The 20,413-nt window shown below is 46.1% G+C and overlaps 1 protein-coding gene across 1 annotated transcript in view; it reads left to right on the forward strand.

The window, feature by feature from the left end:
* LOC126544067 (uncharacterized) overlaps window positions 1-14,787 on the forward strand; it is a 32,223-nt gene extending 17,436 nt beyond the window's left edge. The window contains exons 2-3 of the mRNA XM_050191273.3: window positions 12,175-12,261; window positions 13,413-14,787. Coding sequence (XP_050047230.1) covers window positions 12,175-12,261; window positions 13,413-13,907 — 582 coding nt within the window. The 3' untranslated portion in view covers window positions 13,908-14,787. The remainder of the gene's footprint in view (window positions 1-12,174; window positions 12,262-13,412) is intronic.
* The last annotated feature ends 5,626 nt before the right edge of the window (window positions 14,788-20,413 follow it).

Genomic DNA, 20,413 nt, shown 5'->3' on the forward strand with positions numbered 1-20,413 from the left:
TCCCCTTGCCCCAGTGAGGAGTAGTAGGCTAGAGACAAGCTCTCCAGGTCGGCCTCGCCTCCTTTCTCTTCATTAAAATCTACTTCTCCTTTCTATACCCTGGCCCCTCCAGTTCAGACCGAAGCCTCTCGGTCATTCGCTATAAATATGGAAATTCACCTTGGCTCTTTCTATTGCTCGAAAAGCCTTGGGTACGGTCACGTTTGTCGCTGGCGTTTATGCTGAATGCAAATATAAGTACTTTAGAAGTAACGCGCTGTTCGCCTTCAAACATCTATGTAGTTGCAACTATTTCGGACCACCGAGTGTTTCAAGAGAACCTTCAGGGGAACCGCTTGGCATTTTTTTTGCAAGCAAAACACGCGCACACCTGCCTCATCAAGTTCACGTGTTGAAACGGTGAGCTGTTTAACTTGAAAGAGCTAAGGGCGCGGCTCCGAACAGAATGATCGAGTGGCGCCAAGAGAATGCTTCGGCCCATCCGTGACGCTTTCCCGCGTGCATTCATTTGCTTAAAGATTATCGGTTTGAGAAGCATTGAAAACATTGAAATTATGCTTTGTTCACTTTGAGCAACTTGCGCAGGGGGCCACTTCGTGAAATCAGCTTTCGTGACTAGAATGCGAAACAAATCCTTATAGTCGGTTAAGCAGCGCAGTTATGAGACAGAATGCTTTTATTAAAAGGTGAGGCGGCCTTACTTTTCTATGTATGGGGAAAGATTGAGCGAAGGAAAAAATGTATCTATTGGAAATTAAACAGTATTACGTTTATTTAACCACGGCTTCCATCCCAGTTCTTCGGGGCCGGTCATATGATGATACACGATCTCTCGATGAAATGTCAAAACGACGAGCTTATTTAAGAATTTTTGCTCTTGTCATCTCTGGAGGAAGAATCCAATTGGGCATGTCAGCAGAAAGCTGTAGAGGAAAGCTACACTTCACGAAAAGTTTCACAGATGTCGATTTTCTTTTCTGTAAAAGACGTACTTGTTTTACGTAATAGCTCTGCGGAAACCCGCAAGGTGGAAAGAGGTAAATAATAAACGGAAAATCAGACATCCACCCGTTCGTAGCAATTGCTACAAAGTAAACACATACGGCTTCCTCGAAAGAAAAGTCTCACAGTGAAGAAAAATTTGTCTTGGTCCGGGTCTCGAACCCGGGACCACCGCCTTTCCAGGGCAGCCGCTCTATCATCTGAGCCAACCAGGCGGCTAGCAGATAGCAGAGCGAAGTCGAATTTCTCAACAACTCGAAACAAAAGCAAGAGTCTCACGTAGTAGTTCTGCGGAAACCCGCAAGGTGGAGAGAAGTAATTAATAAAGAGAAAATCAGACATCGAGAAGTTCTCCGAGACGGTGGCCCTGTTCTTTTCTGCTCGCTTTTTACTTCAGTTTTAACTAGTTTGTTTACATTGTGTCCGGACTTCATTGCTCTGGAATTCAGGGAGAATAAGTGTAGCGGCCTACGAGCTCATTGAAGCCAGGTACGAAGCCTTCTTCGCCTTTTCCCTCGGAGTGTCTCCAACCGCTACGGCGGTAGGCAGCCTAGAACAGCGGCACGAGCCCTATGACGGCCAGCGTGTTTTGAGGCACACGAGGGCATCGCAGGAACGCGTCCACGATTCTGCCAACACACACCATATGCATGACATCATCAAGCCGGCACGGCTAGTCCTTGAACATCAAGGCGTTGACGCCTCTGGTGACCATGGTGGAACCCAGCGAATGCGAGAACAAGAGACCTCGTCTTGATGAAGCACCCAATCAGGAGGACGACAGTACTTCAGACTATGACCTAAGCGATTATGAAGCCATTGAATGTGATGAAGGACTTTTCAAATTCGTGACCTACAAAAAGAAAAGAAGTGAAGGAATCCTGGTGATGTTCCGACCATCAGAAGAAGGACACAATTTTTGGCAAGTGAATCCAAATCATGCTGCATTATAAACTGTCTCGGCGGCAAAGAAAAAAAGTTCAAACGTACCGAGTAAGGAGAGACGGCAGTTTTTCAGTGATTGTTACCTCAGTCGCATCTGCGAAAAACCTGCTTTTACTGCACGAAGTTTCGCTTTCAGTTTTAGTGTGACATTAGTGTAATTATGTGACTGGAATTTGCGTTATGATTTCGCAAATTTTATTATCATATATTCTTTCTTTAATCCCTATGTGAAAAGGAGTAGCTGGCGCTAATTAAAGGTGACAACATCTACTAAATACCAAATCAAAAAATTAGACATCCACCCGTTCGTAACAATTGATACAAAGGCTTTTCTTTCGAAGAACCCGTATGGGTTTCCTTTGCAGCAATTGCTACGAACGGGTGAATGCCTGATTTTCCCTTTATTAATTACTTCTCTCCACCTTGCGGGTTTCTGCATAACTATTACGTGAAATTCTTGCCTTTGCTTCGAGCTGCTGACAAATTAGACTTCGCCCTTGCCATCTGCTAACCGCCTGGTTAGCTCAGATTGTAGAGCGGCTGCCCCAGAAAAGTGGTGCCCCCCCCCCCCCCCGGCTTCGAGTCCCGGACCAGGACGAGTTTGTCTTCAACTGCGAGTCTAGGCTCTTCTTTCGAGGAACCCGTATGGGTTTCCATAGTAGCAATTGCTACGAACGGGTGGATGTCTGATTTTCCCTTTATTAAAGACGCACTTGGTAAGCAAATCAGTTATACATCTGACTATATAGACTCTATAGTTACATGCCACCCTTGATTCCTTACAAACTCCTTAACTCCCAGTGTCGCGAATTCGCGATATCTTGGAGTGTCACCTCGGGACAATAACTTGAACGAGTAGCGTGCGTGCGTCGGGAATACGTGCGTGGAGTCAACGACGTGCAACTTCACGATTTTTCGTCGTTGCCAACCGATAGTGCAGACGAAACTGGCCGCAGAAAACGAAACGAAAATAAGAAACAGGCTTTTTGTGCTTGTGCACTTCAACATTATGACCTCCATCAATAAACATAGCGGAATGCGAGTTCAACAGCAGAGTGCCTGGATTTCTGATTTGTCGCGAATTCGCGACAACGGGCATTTGCGCCTTCTTGTGTACTCCCACGGTAAGGTGGAAACTAACCGCGCGAGGAATACACAAATACAATATGAACGAGATTTAGCAGGACTGGTGAAATGAGGTGAGTAGCCGTATACCATGGATATCTGCTGTGGGGACGCTGGCAGTTATTTGAATCTTCACTTTGATGGATTCTGCTGATGCAATACAGCCTCTGAGTGTACCTCCTATTAGACCCTCGCTCCTGTGATTTTAGCCCCCAAAATCGCTTCTCAGTCGGAACACACGTGCTTTAATCCCTCCACGTGTCTCCCCCGTCCCCGTTATCTTTCTCGGGCAGAAGAAGAGTATCTTGGGTGAATACGGGATGGGAAGGTCTTCCGTCATCTGATCTTGCGCTCTGACGCCTGAATACCCAGTGAACTGCCCAGAGTGTACTGCTCCTAGCATCTACAGCGGACCTTCATCACCTGTTGTGGCTTTGTCCAATAACGAGTGCTATACTCGAGACAGGATATACTAAGAGCTTCCAAGCTACGAACGAATCAGACAGACAGTTACAGGCGTTGGCTCACGGAAAAATTCGTCATGCCACTACTGCAGTTTATGCATGAGCAGTATCTCCATAATTTTATTTAAATACATGTTTGAATAAAGGGAAAATCAGACTTCCACCCGTTCGTAGCAATTGCTACAAAGGAAACCCATACGGGTTCCTCGAAAGAAAAGCCTCATAGTTGAAGAAAAATTCGTCCTGGTCCGGGACTCGAAACCGGGACCACCGCCTTTCCGTGGCAGCCGCTCTACCATCTGAGCTAACCAGGCGGCTAGCAGATGGCAGGGCGAAGTTGAATTTGTCGACAACACGAAGCAAAGGCAAGAGTTTGACGTAGTAGTTCTGCGGAAACCCGCAAGGTGGAGAGAAGTAATGAACAAAGGGAAAATCAGACATCCACCCATTCGTAGCGATTGCTACAAATCGTTCGTAGCGATTGCTACGAACGGGTGGATGTCTGATTTTCCCTTTATTCATTACTTCTCTCCACTTTGCGGGTTTCCGCAGAACTACTACGTCGAATACATGTTTGTGCCGCAGTACAAGCTGCGTGAAAAAAAAAAAAAAAAGAAAGGCTGCGCGCGACGCTCGCGCACGTTGTTTACTTTTAACTGCGGGTGCATGGGTCGAAGAAAGGTTCTAATTGCAGCATGTCGGGTTTATGTCATATAATGGGTGCACGTTATTTTTATGGATCAAGTCAGCGCAGGATGCGTCTTCCAACGGAAGGCGATAGTGATATGACAGCTATTTCAATGTCAAAGATTACGAGGACTACACATACAGTATACAAGGTACAGCTTCTCCTATAATGGACACGAGCAGCGAGGACGAGGAAGACAAAAACTGCAGTCGCTCTGAACGTGGGCAAACCAACGAGCGTGTGCCTCCCAGCAATAGAAAAGGAGGGCGGCGTGAAGTGGACGAGGACATGCTGCATTGAGCAAATGCCGCAATGGCAGCAATTTCTTCCTCAAAGTGGGAACATGAAGGCTCCGACTGAGTATTTCAGATATTTTTGTTGTTGTTGATGAAGCAGCGCACTCAATCAAGGAAAGGACGTACTGTTCCAAAGCAAAACGACAGAGTCGTCGTCAGTAGAAAGCATCCTAGTGGCAAAAAAGAATAGGGGGCCCATGAGTCCACTTTCAACCACAGGTGTCAGTATTAACGGCATTGGGCACTGGCTACTTGTAAAAGACACGTCGAGAAGTTTCAAATAGCCTAGCTGTAAATGACACACGGTTTTCATGTGATTCAAGTGCACCATGCACCTCTGCCTCAATAGACACAATTATTCCTTCAATTTCCACAAGCACTTATCCAGCAAGACCGAATTCATGCGTTTGGTTAAAGTAAAGAATTCGTACGAGAAAAACAAAAAGCAAGAAAAAATGTATTCCGTAGTTGCTAGTAAACGCTGCAGAAATTTTCAGCATTGCGATTTTGATAAATACAGTCGCCAACTAAAATTTTTCAGTGTAGTTTTTTAAGTGTAGAGGCAAAAGCTTCAGGAACCACCAAAAAAAAAGTGCAACTCCAAAATAAATCGGCCGTAACGGGTCTAGTGAATTACCGATAAGGGAAATTGGGGCCTTGAGCGTATCTGAGATTGTTTCAGTAAATTTTTGTAAAGATTGAAAGCTGGAAACTTAGTTTGGTTGGTATACGCCATTTGAGCCATAGACAACTCATCGTTCATGTAACGGAATATCATTTTGCCATCTACGCGGGGTTTCGAAATTATTCCGGTACGCTACATCGGCTGCTCGAAGGCACAGCGCACTCGAGCATGTGATTAAAGAAACCTTGTGGGAGCTTCAGCTCGTACTAAGCTAAGGTCCCACGCATACTCTCACACATGTGGAACACGGAAATGAGCTTGCTGTTTTTTATAGAGCCTCTAAATGTTGAATAAATTTCTTGCATTTAAAAATAATTGTAAAAACTTGCTGCAAGACAGGACAGCAATTTTGACTTGGGCGCGCAATCTTTCGGGAAAAACGATCACAATTTAAAAAGGAAAATCGCCCCAAGTTTAGAATTATGCAACTTCGTTATGAAAAGAAACATGAGACGTGTTTAGACTGGTCATGTTAAAGCACGTAAGGCTAACTAACAAAGCTGATACCTGTACATCGCAAGTGGCTTTAAATTATCTGCTATTTTTCCAATAGGACTTACGGAGTTCCTACTAAAGAGGTAGCAATCTTATGTCGACCGTAAATTGATTTAATAAAATTGGCGTTATACGTTCTTCCAGGTGACGTTTGCAAAATTTATGTTTAATGGCTTTTTTTGTTTTTGGCGGACATGCAGCGCTTAAATTGGGTAGTTACTTTCTTTAAAATTTTGCAATTTTAAGAATTAAGGACCTAAAAAATTTGTTTGCATCTGTCAATACAATTTTCATCTAAGAAAATCTGAGATACTGCATATTTCATTCACACAGGTTATTTTATCGCCTAAGGAAAGCATGTCGGCGTGCCACCTGTGTTCGTAGTGAAATCGAGCTAAAGCATGCCTCTTAAATCCAGACTTTGTTCGGCTGACATAGCAGATGGGTGTCATTGTGAAAAGCCTTTCGTACGATGATCATAGACTTGCCCTTCGCCCCGCCTTGGGTTAAGTTGATGACAGGCCTTTCATGGAAAAGAAGATTCTGGGATCGTGGTGTAGCTTATGTGACTACTTGCGACTGGCTGAACGATGAAAGTTTGAGCGCGTGTGTGTGTGCGTGTTTGCGGCATTAACTTTTCTTCTCGCGTTCTTCTCGTATTTTTGTACCCTTTCTCCTTTTACTCCAGCGCAGGCTAACCAACCGGTTTCAGCACGGTTAACCTCCATTCCTCTCCTTTATCACTTCTCTCTCTCTATTTATCGGATACTCAGTAACGAAAAAGTAAATAACAAAAATGTAACCAGAGCAGTCGTCGATGGAAGGTTACATTTCATATATTTTTTTTTAATTCCCTTTCAGCAGCCGTTTCATACATCAGTTGCTCTTCATAAACATCCGTGGAGTGATAAGTTATTTTTGCGTTATGATAAAATTATGTGAACAGTCATAATTTGACTGTAGAGAACTTCTCACAATTTCCTCTCGTTTCAATTTTCTCCTCCGGTCGTTAAGCAAGGCTTCAGGCCAAGTTAATTGTCTTACATCGCGGCTGTCTCGCCGGTTCTTCTGAGGCCTTAGTGAAGGAGCAGATGGCGTCCACTAAGCAAGCATGTCCCACATAAAGTTACAGCGCGCGTTTATGCTCGGCGCGGGACACGAAGTGGGGAAGTCACTTTCTGATATTGTCGTTTGGGGCTAACGACCCGGGTGCGCCAATCAGTGCTTGAGTACACACGGATACCAACATATATAATCTCCGTGTGTATTGCGACATTCTGAACTGCCTATAATTAACTGTGTCCACCTCCTCTCACTGCTGCAGACCGCTATTTTTGACGTCGCGTGCCTCGGAATGCACGGGCAGTCAGCGCCGACGTATTGGCAGCGCCAGGGCATCGAGAACTGCACGAGGGGCGCGCTTGGTTGCGGCAGCGGAATCGGTGCCTGTTTGATCTGGTGCACACGGGGCGGAGGCCGGGGGGGCGCAGTAAACCGAAACATCAAGATTAAGCATTATTATTAGACTGTAGGAAAGCCGAGACCAGCCCACTCGAAGGAAAGGAGGAGTGGGCGAAGGTGGAGGGCGTTTGCTTATTGACGCCGCTCACGGTTACGGCCGTGTGTATGTCTGTACGCGATCCTTCGTTGCGCGCGTACGCGCTGTCCTCTACAAGGACGTCCGCAGAGAAGCACGCCGCTCGGGGCAGTGCGCGCGGCGTGTATCCCCAATCAAGCGTGCGCGCATACGCAAGTGCAAGAGCTTAATCGCCGAAGCTAACGACACCCGATCGCCTCCTCCTCTTCCTGGCGACTCGTTCCAGGCGCTACGAAGAAGCAGGAAGGGAACGGCCCGGTAAGGAAAAAACGCTTAGTGACGTTTGAAAGAAAAACCAAGGCGCTGAACACGGCGCCTCCAGTGGCTCCTGGCGTGCACGTAGAGCCGTCATGTGCTGAAAAAGAATAGCGAAGTGGCGATAGGTATCTGTACTGTTCGGCGCTCAGGCGAGCTTGGCACGTTGAACATGCGGATACGGGGCACTGAAGCGAGGAAAGCCATTGAAGCTTTCTACGCTGCATGGCAAGTGCCTAGAGCCATGTAATTGCGCTGCTCCGAGGCGCACGCTGACAGGGGTAATGGCGCTAATTTCTTCGCGCCTCTGGGGCTATATAGGCGTCGTGGACTTCGCAATATTTTCCTCTGTTATCGGCTGACGGGATAGTTCGCTTAAAGTGATGTAGCGTTAAACTGTTTTAAATGAAAGCCTTGAGAGAATCGGAAGGGTTTTGAGGTCTCTGCGCGTATTAACTACACGAACCCATTGTAGGGGCGCTTGTTTGCGTCGTAATCGTTCCTAGTGTTGTCCGGCGGAAGCTAAGTACTTTCCGTAGAATTAGGCCTTTCAGACAAATGACCATATTCAACTAGGCGCGTACAGCTATAGCGGCTTTGCGAAAGTCAGCCTATGCTTCTTTTAAAAAAAAGGAAGAAAAAGGAAACAACAAAAATAGACGTTCGTCAAGATGACGTGCCATCGCTAGACCGGGCAGATATTCGATGGGAATCTGCACGCGCGATCCAACCAATCTGCGATAACCTCTCAGTTACCACTTCTTCCGAGTCATATGTAAAGCATGATGTACCGACAGCCTCAAAACAGATCAAACCCTTCAAAAATCTGCCTCTCTGATTCACAGTGGCCTTCGTGGGCACGTGCCTGGCTTCCACATTTCGAATCGCGCGATGTCACAACCGCGCACCGCGCGACATGGAAAAGCAGCCAAGCAAAAAGCCTCTCGCGTCGACGAGCGCATTCTTTCCCCGCCGATCGCTCAGCACGGAACTGCCGCGCCGCGGCGGCGTGCCACGGCCGGTCAGCTGGGCCCGGCATTACGCCAGGCGGCGGCGTCCGCGACTCGTTGGCCGGAGCCGGACCCTGGAAGAGGGAAGCGAACGAGCTCGTCTCCGGTGCGCGACGGAGGGAGAGGCTTCCGCCAGCGGCGGCTCCTGCAGGCCCACGCCCAGTGGCACAGTTGCGCGGAGCGGCGCCGCCGTTTCCCCGAAGTGGGCGACTTATTAGGGCTGCGCGGGCCATTGTTTCTGGGAATCCGTTAGGGACGCCGGCGCAGTACTGCCGCTCCGAAGAAAAGATAAGCGCCGGCCGACAATGGTGGCATTCCTCCCGCGTGCTCTCGTTGCGCGCGTATGGCCCAGCCTGGTGTTCGGCCCATGCAAATTCGGCGCGAGTCCGCCGCGCCTGTCCCGAGTCGCACGTCACACGAAGAGCGCGACCGCGCAACAAAGGAACTCATTGTTGGTCGTTCGCAGCAGGGTCGAGCGTCGCAGCGTGCTCTGCGACCGTTTAAGAGGCTGTCAATGTGAGCAGTGCGAGAAATGCGCGCACGGGCACCGCTTTGCTGCCGGATTAGTGTGAGCTCTTTGACGTCCTCTTCCTCGCTGCCTTCGAAGCTGCCGCCAGGGCGGTTAACGGCACCGGAAACGATTGTTACACGTGACCCGAGCGCTTCTTATGGTGGCTTTATGCATTGTGCCGGCTTTCGATTGCCCTTTTATCCTGGCAGTGTCGCATGGCCACGGAACAAGCGTGCCAACACGTCGCCGCAGCGACGGAAGGGGCGCTGGCGGTGAATCAATAGCGTGCCGAGTGTATGACAATGTTGAACTTACATTCGCGAGACCGTTCGTAATTTTCATGGAAAGGGGTTCTGCCATACATAACGGCGAAGGCATCGGCCATTGATAAACAATTCTATGTATAAAGCTTTGTGAACTCAGTCCTTGCTTTGCCATTTAATTTATCATTTACATAACGCGGCCTGGAGGTGTTCTTTCGGCATTATATTTGCCTGCTCCTTCAAGTTTCTGCGAACATAAAAAAAAGGAAAGACAGTGTTTTAAAGAACAAGGAGGTATAATGACATCACTTGCTGGTATGCGTGAATTGCTCGTGCATGAAGCTGAAATCTTCAGCAGTTTCATTCCCTGTAGTCTCAGGAGCTTTCATTCCTGTCCTAAATTGCGGCAAGGCGTTATGGAATTTCCTTAGGACACGTTCCAAATTCCTAGCGATGATGAAGTGCGAGTAATTGCTTCATTATATTACTCAACGCTCACATAAAGAGCGGGAGAGTTATCGCAAGCGGAAGTAAGGCGTTCTGCATTGTTGATGGAAGTTGTTCAAAAACGGCGAGCAACAATTTTGGCGCGCGAGATTAGAGTCGACGTTACAAATAAAAAGAAAGTTTACTTTGATTTGTCATTACCCATATTTCTTTTATATAAAGTAAGGCGAAATTGACTTAAAGACACGAATGTTTTCTGTATCCGCTTGTCGTAGCGGGGTTATCGGTAACATAGGGACGCTAAAGATTTTCTTTGGAGCGGGAAACAAAAACGCTAGTGTATGTATACTGAGACTTCGGTGCACGTTAGAAGAACCCCAGGTTGCCAGTTATAAATGATTTGACTTACTGTGATCGGTGGCACTTACTAGCTTTTTGTCTCGATCGTCTCGATTTAAATACTTAGGCCGGCGTAAATCTTGCGATCCCTGTCCATATGAACAATAAATAAGCCAGAAAAAGTTTCTTTTTACCTTAGCTTTTTTTAGACCGCCTATTCCTCCCTCAGTGTAGGATAGCAAATCAGAAGCTACCTGGTTATCCTTTTCCTCTCTCTTTCTACAGAGGGAGATCCAGTCCGTTAGCACCCTTTCATTGGCCCATGCCTGCGATTTGCTTTGCAACGTCTTTATGTAAAAGTAAAACGAAAAGCTCCAATTGCCTCCTCTATTTCTGGCGTTGCAGCACGAAGTTATGTTGGCGAAGAACATAAGTACTTTATGAACCAAGAATTCTTCGCAGAGGAAATATTGGACCCATGTATGCGAGGATATGGATCTAGTTCCAGCACCAACCACGTCCGTACGCTAACACAGGTTCTTCGTCGAAGGACGGGCCATGCGATTTGTCTGCTTTCTCTCACCAACTGTCGGCCCGCAAGCTCTTGGCTTGTTTCTTCAGACTTTTTTCAGCTTGGTATCCTTATTATTCTTGGCGTATAGGTATACCGATTCATAATTTGCTGTGCTTCATATACCACCGCGGCCGCCTGTCCTACCATCCGTTCTTTAATTTTGTGAACGCCTGCCGCTAGCGCTCTTTGCTGGTCTGTTTGCTTGAAAAGGTATGTGGTAAAGGTGCTATACTGTGTCTACTCTATGCCGCATCCGTGTAATATTGAAGTAAAAGTTATTTTCGTCTCCTGTTATCACTCATCCACTGTCTGTCAAAACTATGAACATGTTGTGACCGCCGACCTGCATGCACATTACAGCTTTTTGTGTACCAGGGTTCTATTCGGCGCCACCATCCTAAGGTTCACAAAAATCTGATAGAAGTTATTTTTCGTTGCAGTTTAATAGCTGTAGATAAATGGGAAGCTATAGGCTATACACTGCATGGAACTGGTTATACCAAGGCACAGTTAAGGAATTGAGGCTACCCCTTTTTCCATACAACGCGCACACATTTAGCACACACACAGACATACTATGTCTACATATAAAAAAACATGAACATGACGAAACGTCCGGAAGAAGTGACCCATATGCATTCACGTTTATATCCGCTGTGCACACTTATACATATACACACGAACGCCATTTTTCAATTAGTCATGGAAGCGCATACTCGATGTATACAGAGCTTAGAAGAATGTTCAAACCAAATCAAGTCAATTAGCTTGCGGTCCACAAGGCAGTCCCGTATAAGGCTGTCACGGCACATCTCTGTTTTGCGAGGCGTGGCCATGGAGTGAGTGTTTTGGTCAGAGAAATCACGCCTGACCAAATGATTCAACTTATCACGCAAATGGTATCGCTGTCGCTCATATTGCGCTCGAGAAAGCGCTCCGCAGAAACGTCTGGGGCGTCGCAGTATATAGGGCCGTTGGAGGTTGTCTTCTTTCTTGTGCGACGCAACAAGCAAGGTGTCTAGGCCACTTTCATTCGTAAACGGTGTAAAAGCGAAAGCAATGCACAGTCAATCTGCTCAATACTCGGGGTGGTGGCGCTAACATAATGTCACATGCATATAGTGGTGCCGCATTAGACCTGCCCAAAGCCCTATCGTTTGTCATTCCATGCCTATGTGCGTGAAATGACGAACGATAGCTTTGGGCAAACAACTCGTTTGGCGACCCTGTTGTCAGTGTAATTTCAAGGCGGACGGCATACTGTACGCAGCACACAAACGATGTCGATGGCGTTGACCGAAAGATGCAGCATTCAATCATGAGTGCCACACAGTGATATAGTTTATTTCATTAAAATAAGTATCGGCCAGTGAGCGCCATTAGGTCACGCTGGGCTTGGACCACTGGCTGCAACAAACTGCTTGTGCAACGTCTGCCTTTAAGACCCGAGTGAAACCTTGAAATCGATACAATTACAGCTGTTCGTGATGCTCGGAACGCTCGCCGTGGCGAACGCCGGCGTTCCACTGCTGGGAGGTGAAAGCACGCAGCACAGAGCTCAGGACGTGAGTATGCCCGACATTTTCCTCGACACATGCGTGACTTGAACTTTGTTTTTTTTTTCGATAGGAGGCACGCTGTCGTGCGCGCAGTGCACGCAGTTCTGGCGTCTGTCTGTGCATGCTTGTACACAAAGGCCACATGAGCTCGTGCTTGGCAGGAGTTTTCTCTATGTCTTGGCCATGTATATATATGGCCACTTTTTTGGCGTGAAAGGGTTTGTTTACAAATAAGTGCAGCTGTAGCTTATTTACATTCGCCTTTAATGGCTACGCATACATGGCTTGATTATTTAGCTAATATACGTGCAATGCTGCTGACTGAATGAGTTTGTGGCCGGAGCTCTGTCTTGCGTAAAGATGCCAGGTAGTTCTATAAGTGAAGTTGGTCAAACATAGAACTTAATTAAACCGCAATTACGGGGCAGACGGAAAGGAACAACACATTCGCCGTATGCACGCAGTGCATATTTATGCGCAAAAGACGACAACCAAAGTTGTTCGTCAATCTTTCAAAAGTGGCAGTTTGCTAGCGCTCGGGTATTGACTGACGCCGGATGATCTGTGCAAAAAGTCTGAAATACGCTGTCTTTTGCTAGCCGCCTTCTCATTTCTTATGCTTCCGACCTTCTGTGCCCGGGAGGGCTTAATTGGGAGCGTTATGACCACTGCGCTTTGAAATCGTGCGTTGGACTTTCGTGCCGCACTTTGAAGGATTACGGCAGCAGAAATATCTAGACGCGAAATAAAGTCAACACATGAGTCCTTATATCAATCAATCAATCAATCAATCAATCAATCAATCAATCAATCAATCAATCAATCAATCAATCAATCAATCAATCAATCAATCAATCAATCAATCAATCAATCAATCAATGACATTTGGGATGGGTACACACAGCCATATCGTATTATTATTAGTATATTCTTGCTTGCAGTCACGGCCACAGATTAGCTTGAACGAGACGTCCCCACGAAGCGTGCGCTCTTGCCCTCATTTGACGCTGCATTTTGCTAGCGCTGCAAATAAGAGCAAAAGCGCAGCGGACTAATATAGCAGGCTCGAAGCTCTGGCGAGTGATATGGCTTACCAGGGCGTTGGCCATTTCAGAGCGTCGCTTTATGTGGGCCCTTGTGGCATTCACTTAACGCAGGATTATGGCAACTACCAGTTCAGCTACGACATCGTCGACCCACTGGGCGCCACCAACGGCCGCTGGGAGGTAGGGGATGCATACGGCAACAAGCGCGGAGGCTACACCATCACCGACATCGACGGCCGTCATCGGCGCGTCGAGTACGTGGCCGACGCGTACGGATTCCGCGTCATCGTCAACACCAACGAGCCCGGTACGGCGGCCAGCGCGCCGGCCGGCGCCGTCTTCAACTCGCCTTACGTGAACGTAATACGGGGCCTGGCACTGGCGAAGCCCGTGGTCGCCGCTGCCGCGACGGCTGCCGTGCCGGTGACCCACGCGTACGCGCCGTACGCGCAGCGCGTGCCCAAGGTCGTGCTGCAGGCGCCTGCAGTGCTGGCCGCGCCGCCGCTGGCCGGCCATTACGGGGGATACGCACCTTCCTTCCACGGACAGTTCGGACGGCGCATCGGGGCGGCGCGAAACTTCTACAACTATTACAAAAAGCGCTGACACTTCGTGCCCGCGGGCTGCCAGAGGTACGCTTAAAAAAAATTGGAGCAGTGGGACAAGCATATAAAATAAATTTGTTACAACGCCCCATAAAGTATTGAAATGAGGGTTCGCGCCTATTTTGTTCGTTTTTAATTTACTCGCCTGCGCACCGCGTGAGCCCCACCTATTTGGCCTTCCATGTGTTATTAGAGTTCATTCATTCTTTGCTGCCCTAAATATAAGTTGAAGAAAGGAGAAAAAGAAAAGCGTACTTCACACGAACGTTACAGAATGTAAGAAGGGCTGGTTCTGCAAACGTGACGCGGTGTACTTAATTTATGAAAATCCACTCACGATGTGCAATACACGTGGTGCGTGAACAAAGCGTTTCGCCGTGAGCTGCGAGAAAGTGTCTGGCGGTGGACTTGCGAAGTAGGGCATCAGGAACGGAATTCACAAAGCGCTTCTTCCGTCAGAACTACATTTCATTGGTCTTGTGCCTTCACTAAAGTTATGCTTGCTCCCGTCAGGATTGGTCGGCTCACTTATTTACGAACCGCTGTAGCGTACGAAATCCTCGTTGAAAACGTGTCCGGTTTCGCCATATCTGACCTCAGGTTCAATAAGATGCCCCCGAAGCGTACAACGGAGCCCTGTCCGGACCGCTAGCGTCTGGGACTTGCAAAAGCTTTCCATGAAATCATTTATTGTTAACGCAAACTTACTTTCAGGTGTGGGTAAATATAGACAGCTTAGGCATGTGACTGCCCTTTGCAGTCGATTGCTTGGCAGTGTGCGGTAGCGCTCAAGTACAGCCTGCATATGTACTCAAATAGCACCTAGCGATTTATGGTGCTCCATTGCATCTGCAGAAACACACACAAATATATATATATATATATATATATATATATATATATATATATATATATATATATATATGATGCTTGCTTAGCAGAAAAATTACATTTATGCAGCGAACATGACGAGGGGAAACGCCGGGCAGCGTAGTGTTTGAGTGGTTGAGTGAGAGTCGCCCCTTATTGTTCTCACGCGCTGGCCTTGCTTGATTTGCTTAACTTACCGAAGCTACTTCCAAAAACTTTCCCTTTTAATCACGCATATTCCCAGTTTTACGTGTGGTGCCAGTTCAATCATTCTAAAGATCACTGCCCATATTGGTTCCATAGAAGGAGGAAACGTATCCGTGCTTTATGTTTTGTGTACTTAAGTTGTCATTGTGTATCTGAAAATGTTGTGCCTTCCTGTGTAAGAATGTTCACCTTCTTTTTCATAATCGAGACATCGTATTCCACTTAGCATCATGTTTATTGCTGTTCTAAAGCGCATCTTTAAGATTGTCTGTATCAACTTAGCATCATGTATGTACTGTTACCATGGAAGTCCTTGTAAAGGTGCATAACTTCGCATTATCATGTTGTAGCTTCTAAGCACAACTTGTAGCGCAGTGATTTAGATGCTTTGGTTATTATAACTGAGTAGAAAAGTTACAGGCAATGAAGGAAGTGTGGCGCGTGACTTTTACTGTGCACTCAAAATGTGAGAATATGCACCTTTCGTAAGGGTTACCGTGATAAGAGGTCATTGTTATATTGCGCTGTAACTGTGACATCTCCTCTCGTCAACCTTATGTCCCGTGTTTTGTCATAAAATGAAACGGTACAAAACGCCAAAAGTTCCGAAAAGTAGTACAAAGTCAGATGATCTTAGTACACATTTGTCTTGGGTCCCAACATCAGCACTGACATAATTACTGAATTTCACTTGAACGTTTCTGTGGTCGAAAGGATTTCCTAATCGTAAATTTTTTCACTACATTGCAATTTCTTTTGCCCCATTCCCCCCCCCCCCCCGAAATATTTTGATATTTAGTGGGTTCATTTTACACTTGCGGCTGGCGTATTTCCATCACTGTCATTAAAAATGAGCAGAAGCACGTAATATCTTTTAGCAGGTAGTGTGTCGCGCTTTGTTGTGTCATTATACGTTGTGCAAATGAGTGTATCTGTTACAGTGCAGAATTTTCTGCTCTTTTATTGAGAAAACGGGGAACGTCTGCCATACAGCATAAGCATACACTACGCGACGGTTGGGGTTTGCTGTGTGTTTGTCGTTTTGTGTTTTGATATAGGCTTTAATATTTACGCGTTTCTGTCTGTTGGCGCCTTTAGTATGGCCACTTTGTCTCGGTGATGCCGAACATTTTATTCTGCTTTGTCCTTCTTTTTTTTTATCTAGTCTGCCGCCCTTGAGAGCTTTAATTACACCCAGCGCTATGCAAATAACCTGCGATTTTCCTCCTCTTCGGCAAGGCGAACAACTTGCGCCTGCGTGAGTGTTTGGAAGTGGCCAAACGGTGGCAGCATGTGTCAACCCTATGGCTTCTTTGTTTCCGTCCATTGTGCTACGTAGGTTCGTTACAAGTGTGCCGCTGTTCCCAATACCGCCGAAGTGTCTGCGTGCAGTGTGTTCCGTACGCGTATACGTGCAAGTGCTTTCATTGCAGTATTGTTTTTTGTGTGCGTGTATGTGTCATTGCCTGCTAGTATCCACACCGAAGGTACCTTGCTTTATACTTGTTATCGAACGCCAGATCTTGTCTGCGCCAGCAGAGCCTCCTCTTGGCTTATATCTTCATTTAGTTCTTATTTCTGGTGCATATGTTACTCTTCTGTACATTATTTTCTGTTATCTGTCGAGACTGCTGTTCAATGTAGCTTTTACAGGAGAGTGGATCACCGTTGATTGGAAGCGCGCACACACACAACGAAAGAGGAACGGGGCACAACATGCGCTCGTGGTGTCTCATTCTTCCTTCGCTGTGGGCCTGTTGGCGCTTCCAATAGACCATGAATGCAGCTTTTAGTTTGTGGGGCTCTTTAATATTTCGCTACAGAACAATATTGCGAGTGAAATTATTGCGAAATGACTTTAAGTTGCTTTTACAGCCCAGGCGGAGATGAAGGCACGATTTCTTAGGCGACGCACCATCAGCTGCAGCAGACATCGGGATCTATGTGATAATCACTATTGAATGCTATAATTGTCACTAATTGGCTTTTAGTAGCAAATTCACATGGCTCGTTGTGACTTTGTAATTGGATCCGGCCACGACGCAAAGCGTCCCCCATCTGCTAGAAACCTTGCGGCAAGCTTCACTTCCGAGAAATTGCGCCCTCGAAATGGCCGGCAAAATGCACTGCTGTTTCAGTTCTTCCGAAATGAATTTTTTCGCTATGTGCAAAAATGTTAGCTGAACCACCAGCGTATTTAGCAGCGTATTTTGATCATATTATTCTTTAGAAGGCTGCTGCAAGGCAGGCTACTTCTAGCAAATTCGTATAATTTGCGTACCGGCTGGCTTCCTTTGTAATGGCGACATATATTATCATACCACTGATTGAGAACTTAGTGAAGTTTAGCTAAATATTCCATCCATTAATGATTCTATCACATAGATCCTGGCTGCCACAGCTGCGTTGGATGGGTAGCCGAAAATAATTAAAAGATGATACCGTGTCCTAATCGGTGCTGTGCTCTGTTTAATACTCACTTAAGGTCTTCTCTGAAACGCCTGAAATAACTAAGTTATTAGGACTAAATAATTAAGATAACGCACTTCTTTTAAGAGTGAACTCCAACGCAGCTTATCCGATCTATAGTGGCACTAAGACTTTGTGTACGTTGTCATAACAAAAAAAAGTCGAGTTCATAAAAATAGTCACAGTTCGGCGCTGACTTAAAACATAGTACATACGGATGATCATGTCCCGGTCTGACTGGCTATATAGCAGGCGATAGAAATCTACCTAACGCCGACCGCTCTGCCTCTTTGTCAGTGAACTTTCTTTTCTCCCTGCTCGTAAAATGCAAAAAAAGTTATTTATTTATGGAAATTCCAAGCACCATGTATGAAATCAAAATATTTGTCACGTCCATAATATTATGAAGCCACTGTATAAATCCTCATTAAATGGTCTATTTTCCGTGCTGTTTCCCAAGCGATATAGATAAGTGGTTATTCAATGCAGCGCACATAAGACACGGATACCTGAGATCATTTTTGTTTTTGTTTTTTTCTTTTTGATGTGATTTCCGCTGTTTTCTATTTGTTATCATATTTCTCCCTGCTAGCTTTGCTGTATTAACATGCCTAGCTGTATACGAGCTTATTCTAATGGAAGATTTTATAGTTAGAATTTATTTTATCTCATCTTGAAATGGTATTTGATTTGTGAAATCTTCAGTATACTCCTTATTGAAAAAACTTAAATGTCCCATAAATGCCCTATCCAATAATCCCATATGATTTCTGGGAACGTACTGGGGTGGAAGAGAGGGCTTCCTCCAGATTCCTGATGTATTCATCTAGATAATTATTGGATATGGGGGTTATGGGGCTGTATGATTACGAAACATAATGCTACAGACCAAGTTCACTAAAACCAAGTAGATCTCGTGAAAGTTATAGTTCTGAATTAGCTGAGAGAGCTTATGGTTTCCTCATATGTTTTTAAAGTATTAAAGCTAAATCAAAAGAGTCGTCTCATAAACGCTAACGAATAAATATTACCACTCGGGATCACTGATGTAGTACAGGTCAATGAACTGGATTAATGTAAAACAGCTTCCTCGACTGTTTTCGACTCTTTCTCCACCGTACAGTTCGGAGTCTTCGAAACTGTCACAAAGTGACAAATTGTGATTTGCATTCTGCGGTGATCTCTCTATCCGTTTCACATTGAGCTTTCTTTCTGTACGCTGTCTTTTTGTAATTTGTGCAACGATGTGAACAGTTCAGCTTCCATCTCTGTACTCACTCTGCACCTGTCAAATAAACCATGGCTTGCAAAGCATGTGTCTCTTGAGCTGAAAAATCCACACAGACAACTTGGGCGCCATAGCCACGCTTCTTACTTTCCGTATTTTGTATTAGGCAACCGTAATAATGTAACCGGTACTGCTTCAGAAGTAAATGCATTCGTAAATATATCTTGTGGTACACATTGGTCGGCAATTCAATAGAAACCGCACCTTGAGACAAAGCTTGACAGCTGCTCAGCCAAGCGCCCACGAGAACAAAGACGAGCTCGGAAGGAATATATGGCAGTGCTACTGGCAAGGCCCGCGGCGCATTCGTTGCACTACGGACGTCCGTTAAATTGCTGCCTGTCATCACGCGAGCCCTGGTTATTTGCCTGCCTGCGTGCCTGATGGCCAGCAACAGTCGCTACCTCGTGGCAATATCGTGCTGTATCCTCGGTCGTCAGCTCTACGTTGGTGTGTGCTAATAGACGTCAGCTGAATTACCATGCACCTTTAACTTCGCATAATCGTGAAAGTATGTCGAGAAGGGACCTATAAAGAACGCAGGTAACCCGGACAACGGAAATTATGCAAGACGAAAACCGTCGTGCCTGTAAACTAAGCGAAAGGAAATTGCAGAAGCTCATTCAAACGAGAGCCTGGCGTTTCGACACGAAAGCCAGCAGTAGCTGGCCCAGCGACGACGACGACAGCTACGACGATCGATCGACGCTCGCAGTTTCTGGAGAGCAAATTCAGGAGACCAATGGCTACGCTATCGCATTTCAAGATACTATGTAGTGCTGTAGCCTCCAACTTCGGCCATGATTTTAACGTCACGACGATGATAGTTTTCTGGCACGTCTTATGAACTGACGAATGGGTAAAATTGTCTGTATCGAGAGCCGAAAATGACAGAAAAAGCTGGCGCTGTGAAAGTGAACACGCTTTAGGGGCCTGAAAGGACTGCCCACCGAAGGAAATCGTTGGACATCGCATTTTATTAGCTCTGACAACAAAAACCTTGGCAGTACTGCCGAAAGCAAAGCGAATAAAACTCTAACGAACAACAACAACAACGACACAATTGAAGTAAGGATCGCTTAATGTTACGAATTATAGCTAATAATACGGATCACTATAATAGCGATACCAACAAATGAAACCCAAAAAGGACGCACTTGACCGGGAAGGCGAGGGGGGGCACGTCTCCACCCTGCCTCTGTATTTTTATGGAAGGGGGCTGAAATGATGTGAGATAGGAACCTAACTACCGCCAAGTGCCTGGTATGAGCCAAATAAGGCTTCACCATTAATAGCCTTAGTAAAATAATCTACGACTAAAGAGACAAAAAGAACAAAGTGAGGGGGAGAAAAAAATGACCTTTATGCACAAGATCCCGACCGCAAAAGTTAACGGGCCACGGGATCTCAGAAAACGTTAATTTCCCGAGCAGCCTGTAGCAGTAGCCAATAAAGCTGTATACGACAATCTTGCTAGCATATTCTAGTCAAGGCCCGAAATGCAAATGCCAGGCTGCGTTACGAGGTTGCGGAGATATTCAACTTTCTCTCGGATTTCGTGGTGCGTAATATTTTCTGGCCGGGTGTACATAACCGACGCGCAATGGGGGGGGGGGGGGGGTCACCTAACTGTCATGAATATATATACATATGCTGAAAAAGCTACAAGAACT

Source organism: Dermacentor andersoni, chromosome 1, assembly GCF_023375885.2.
Source record: "Dermacentor andersoni chromosome 1, qqDerAnde1_hic_scaffold, whole genome shotgun sequence".
NCBI lineage: Eukaryota > Metazoa > Arthropoda > Arachnida > Ixodida > Ixodidae > Dermacentor > Dermacentor andersoni.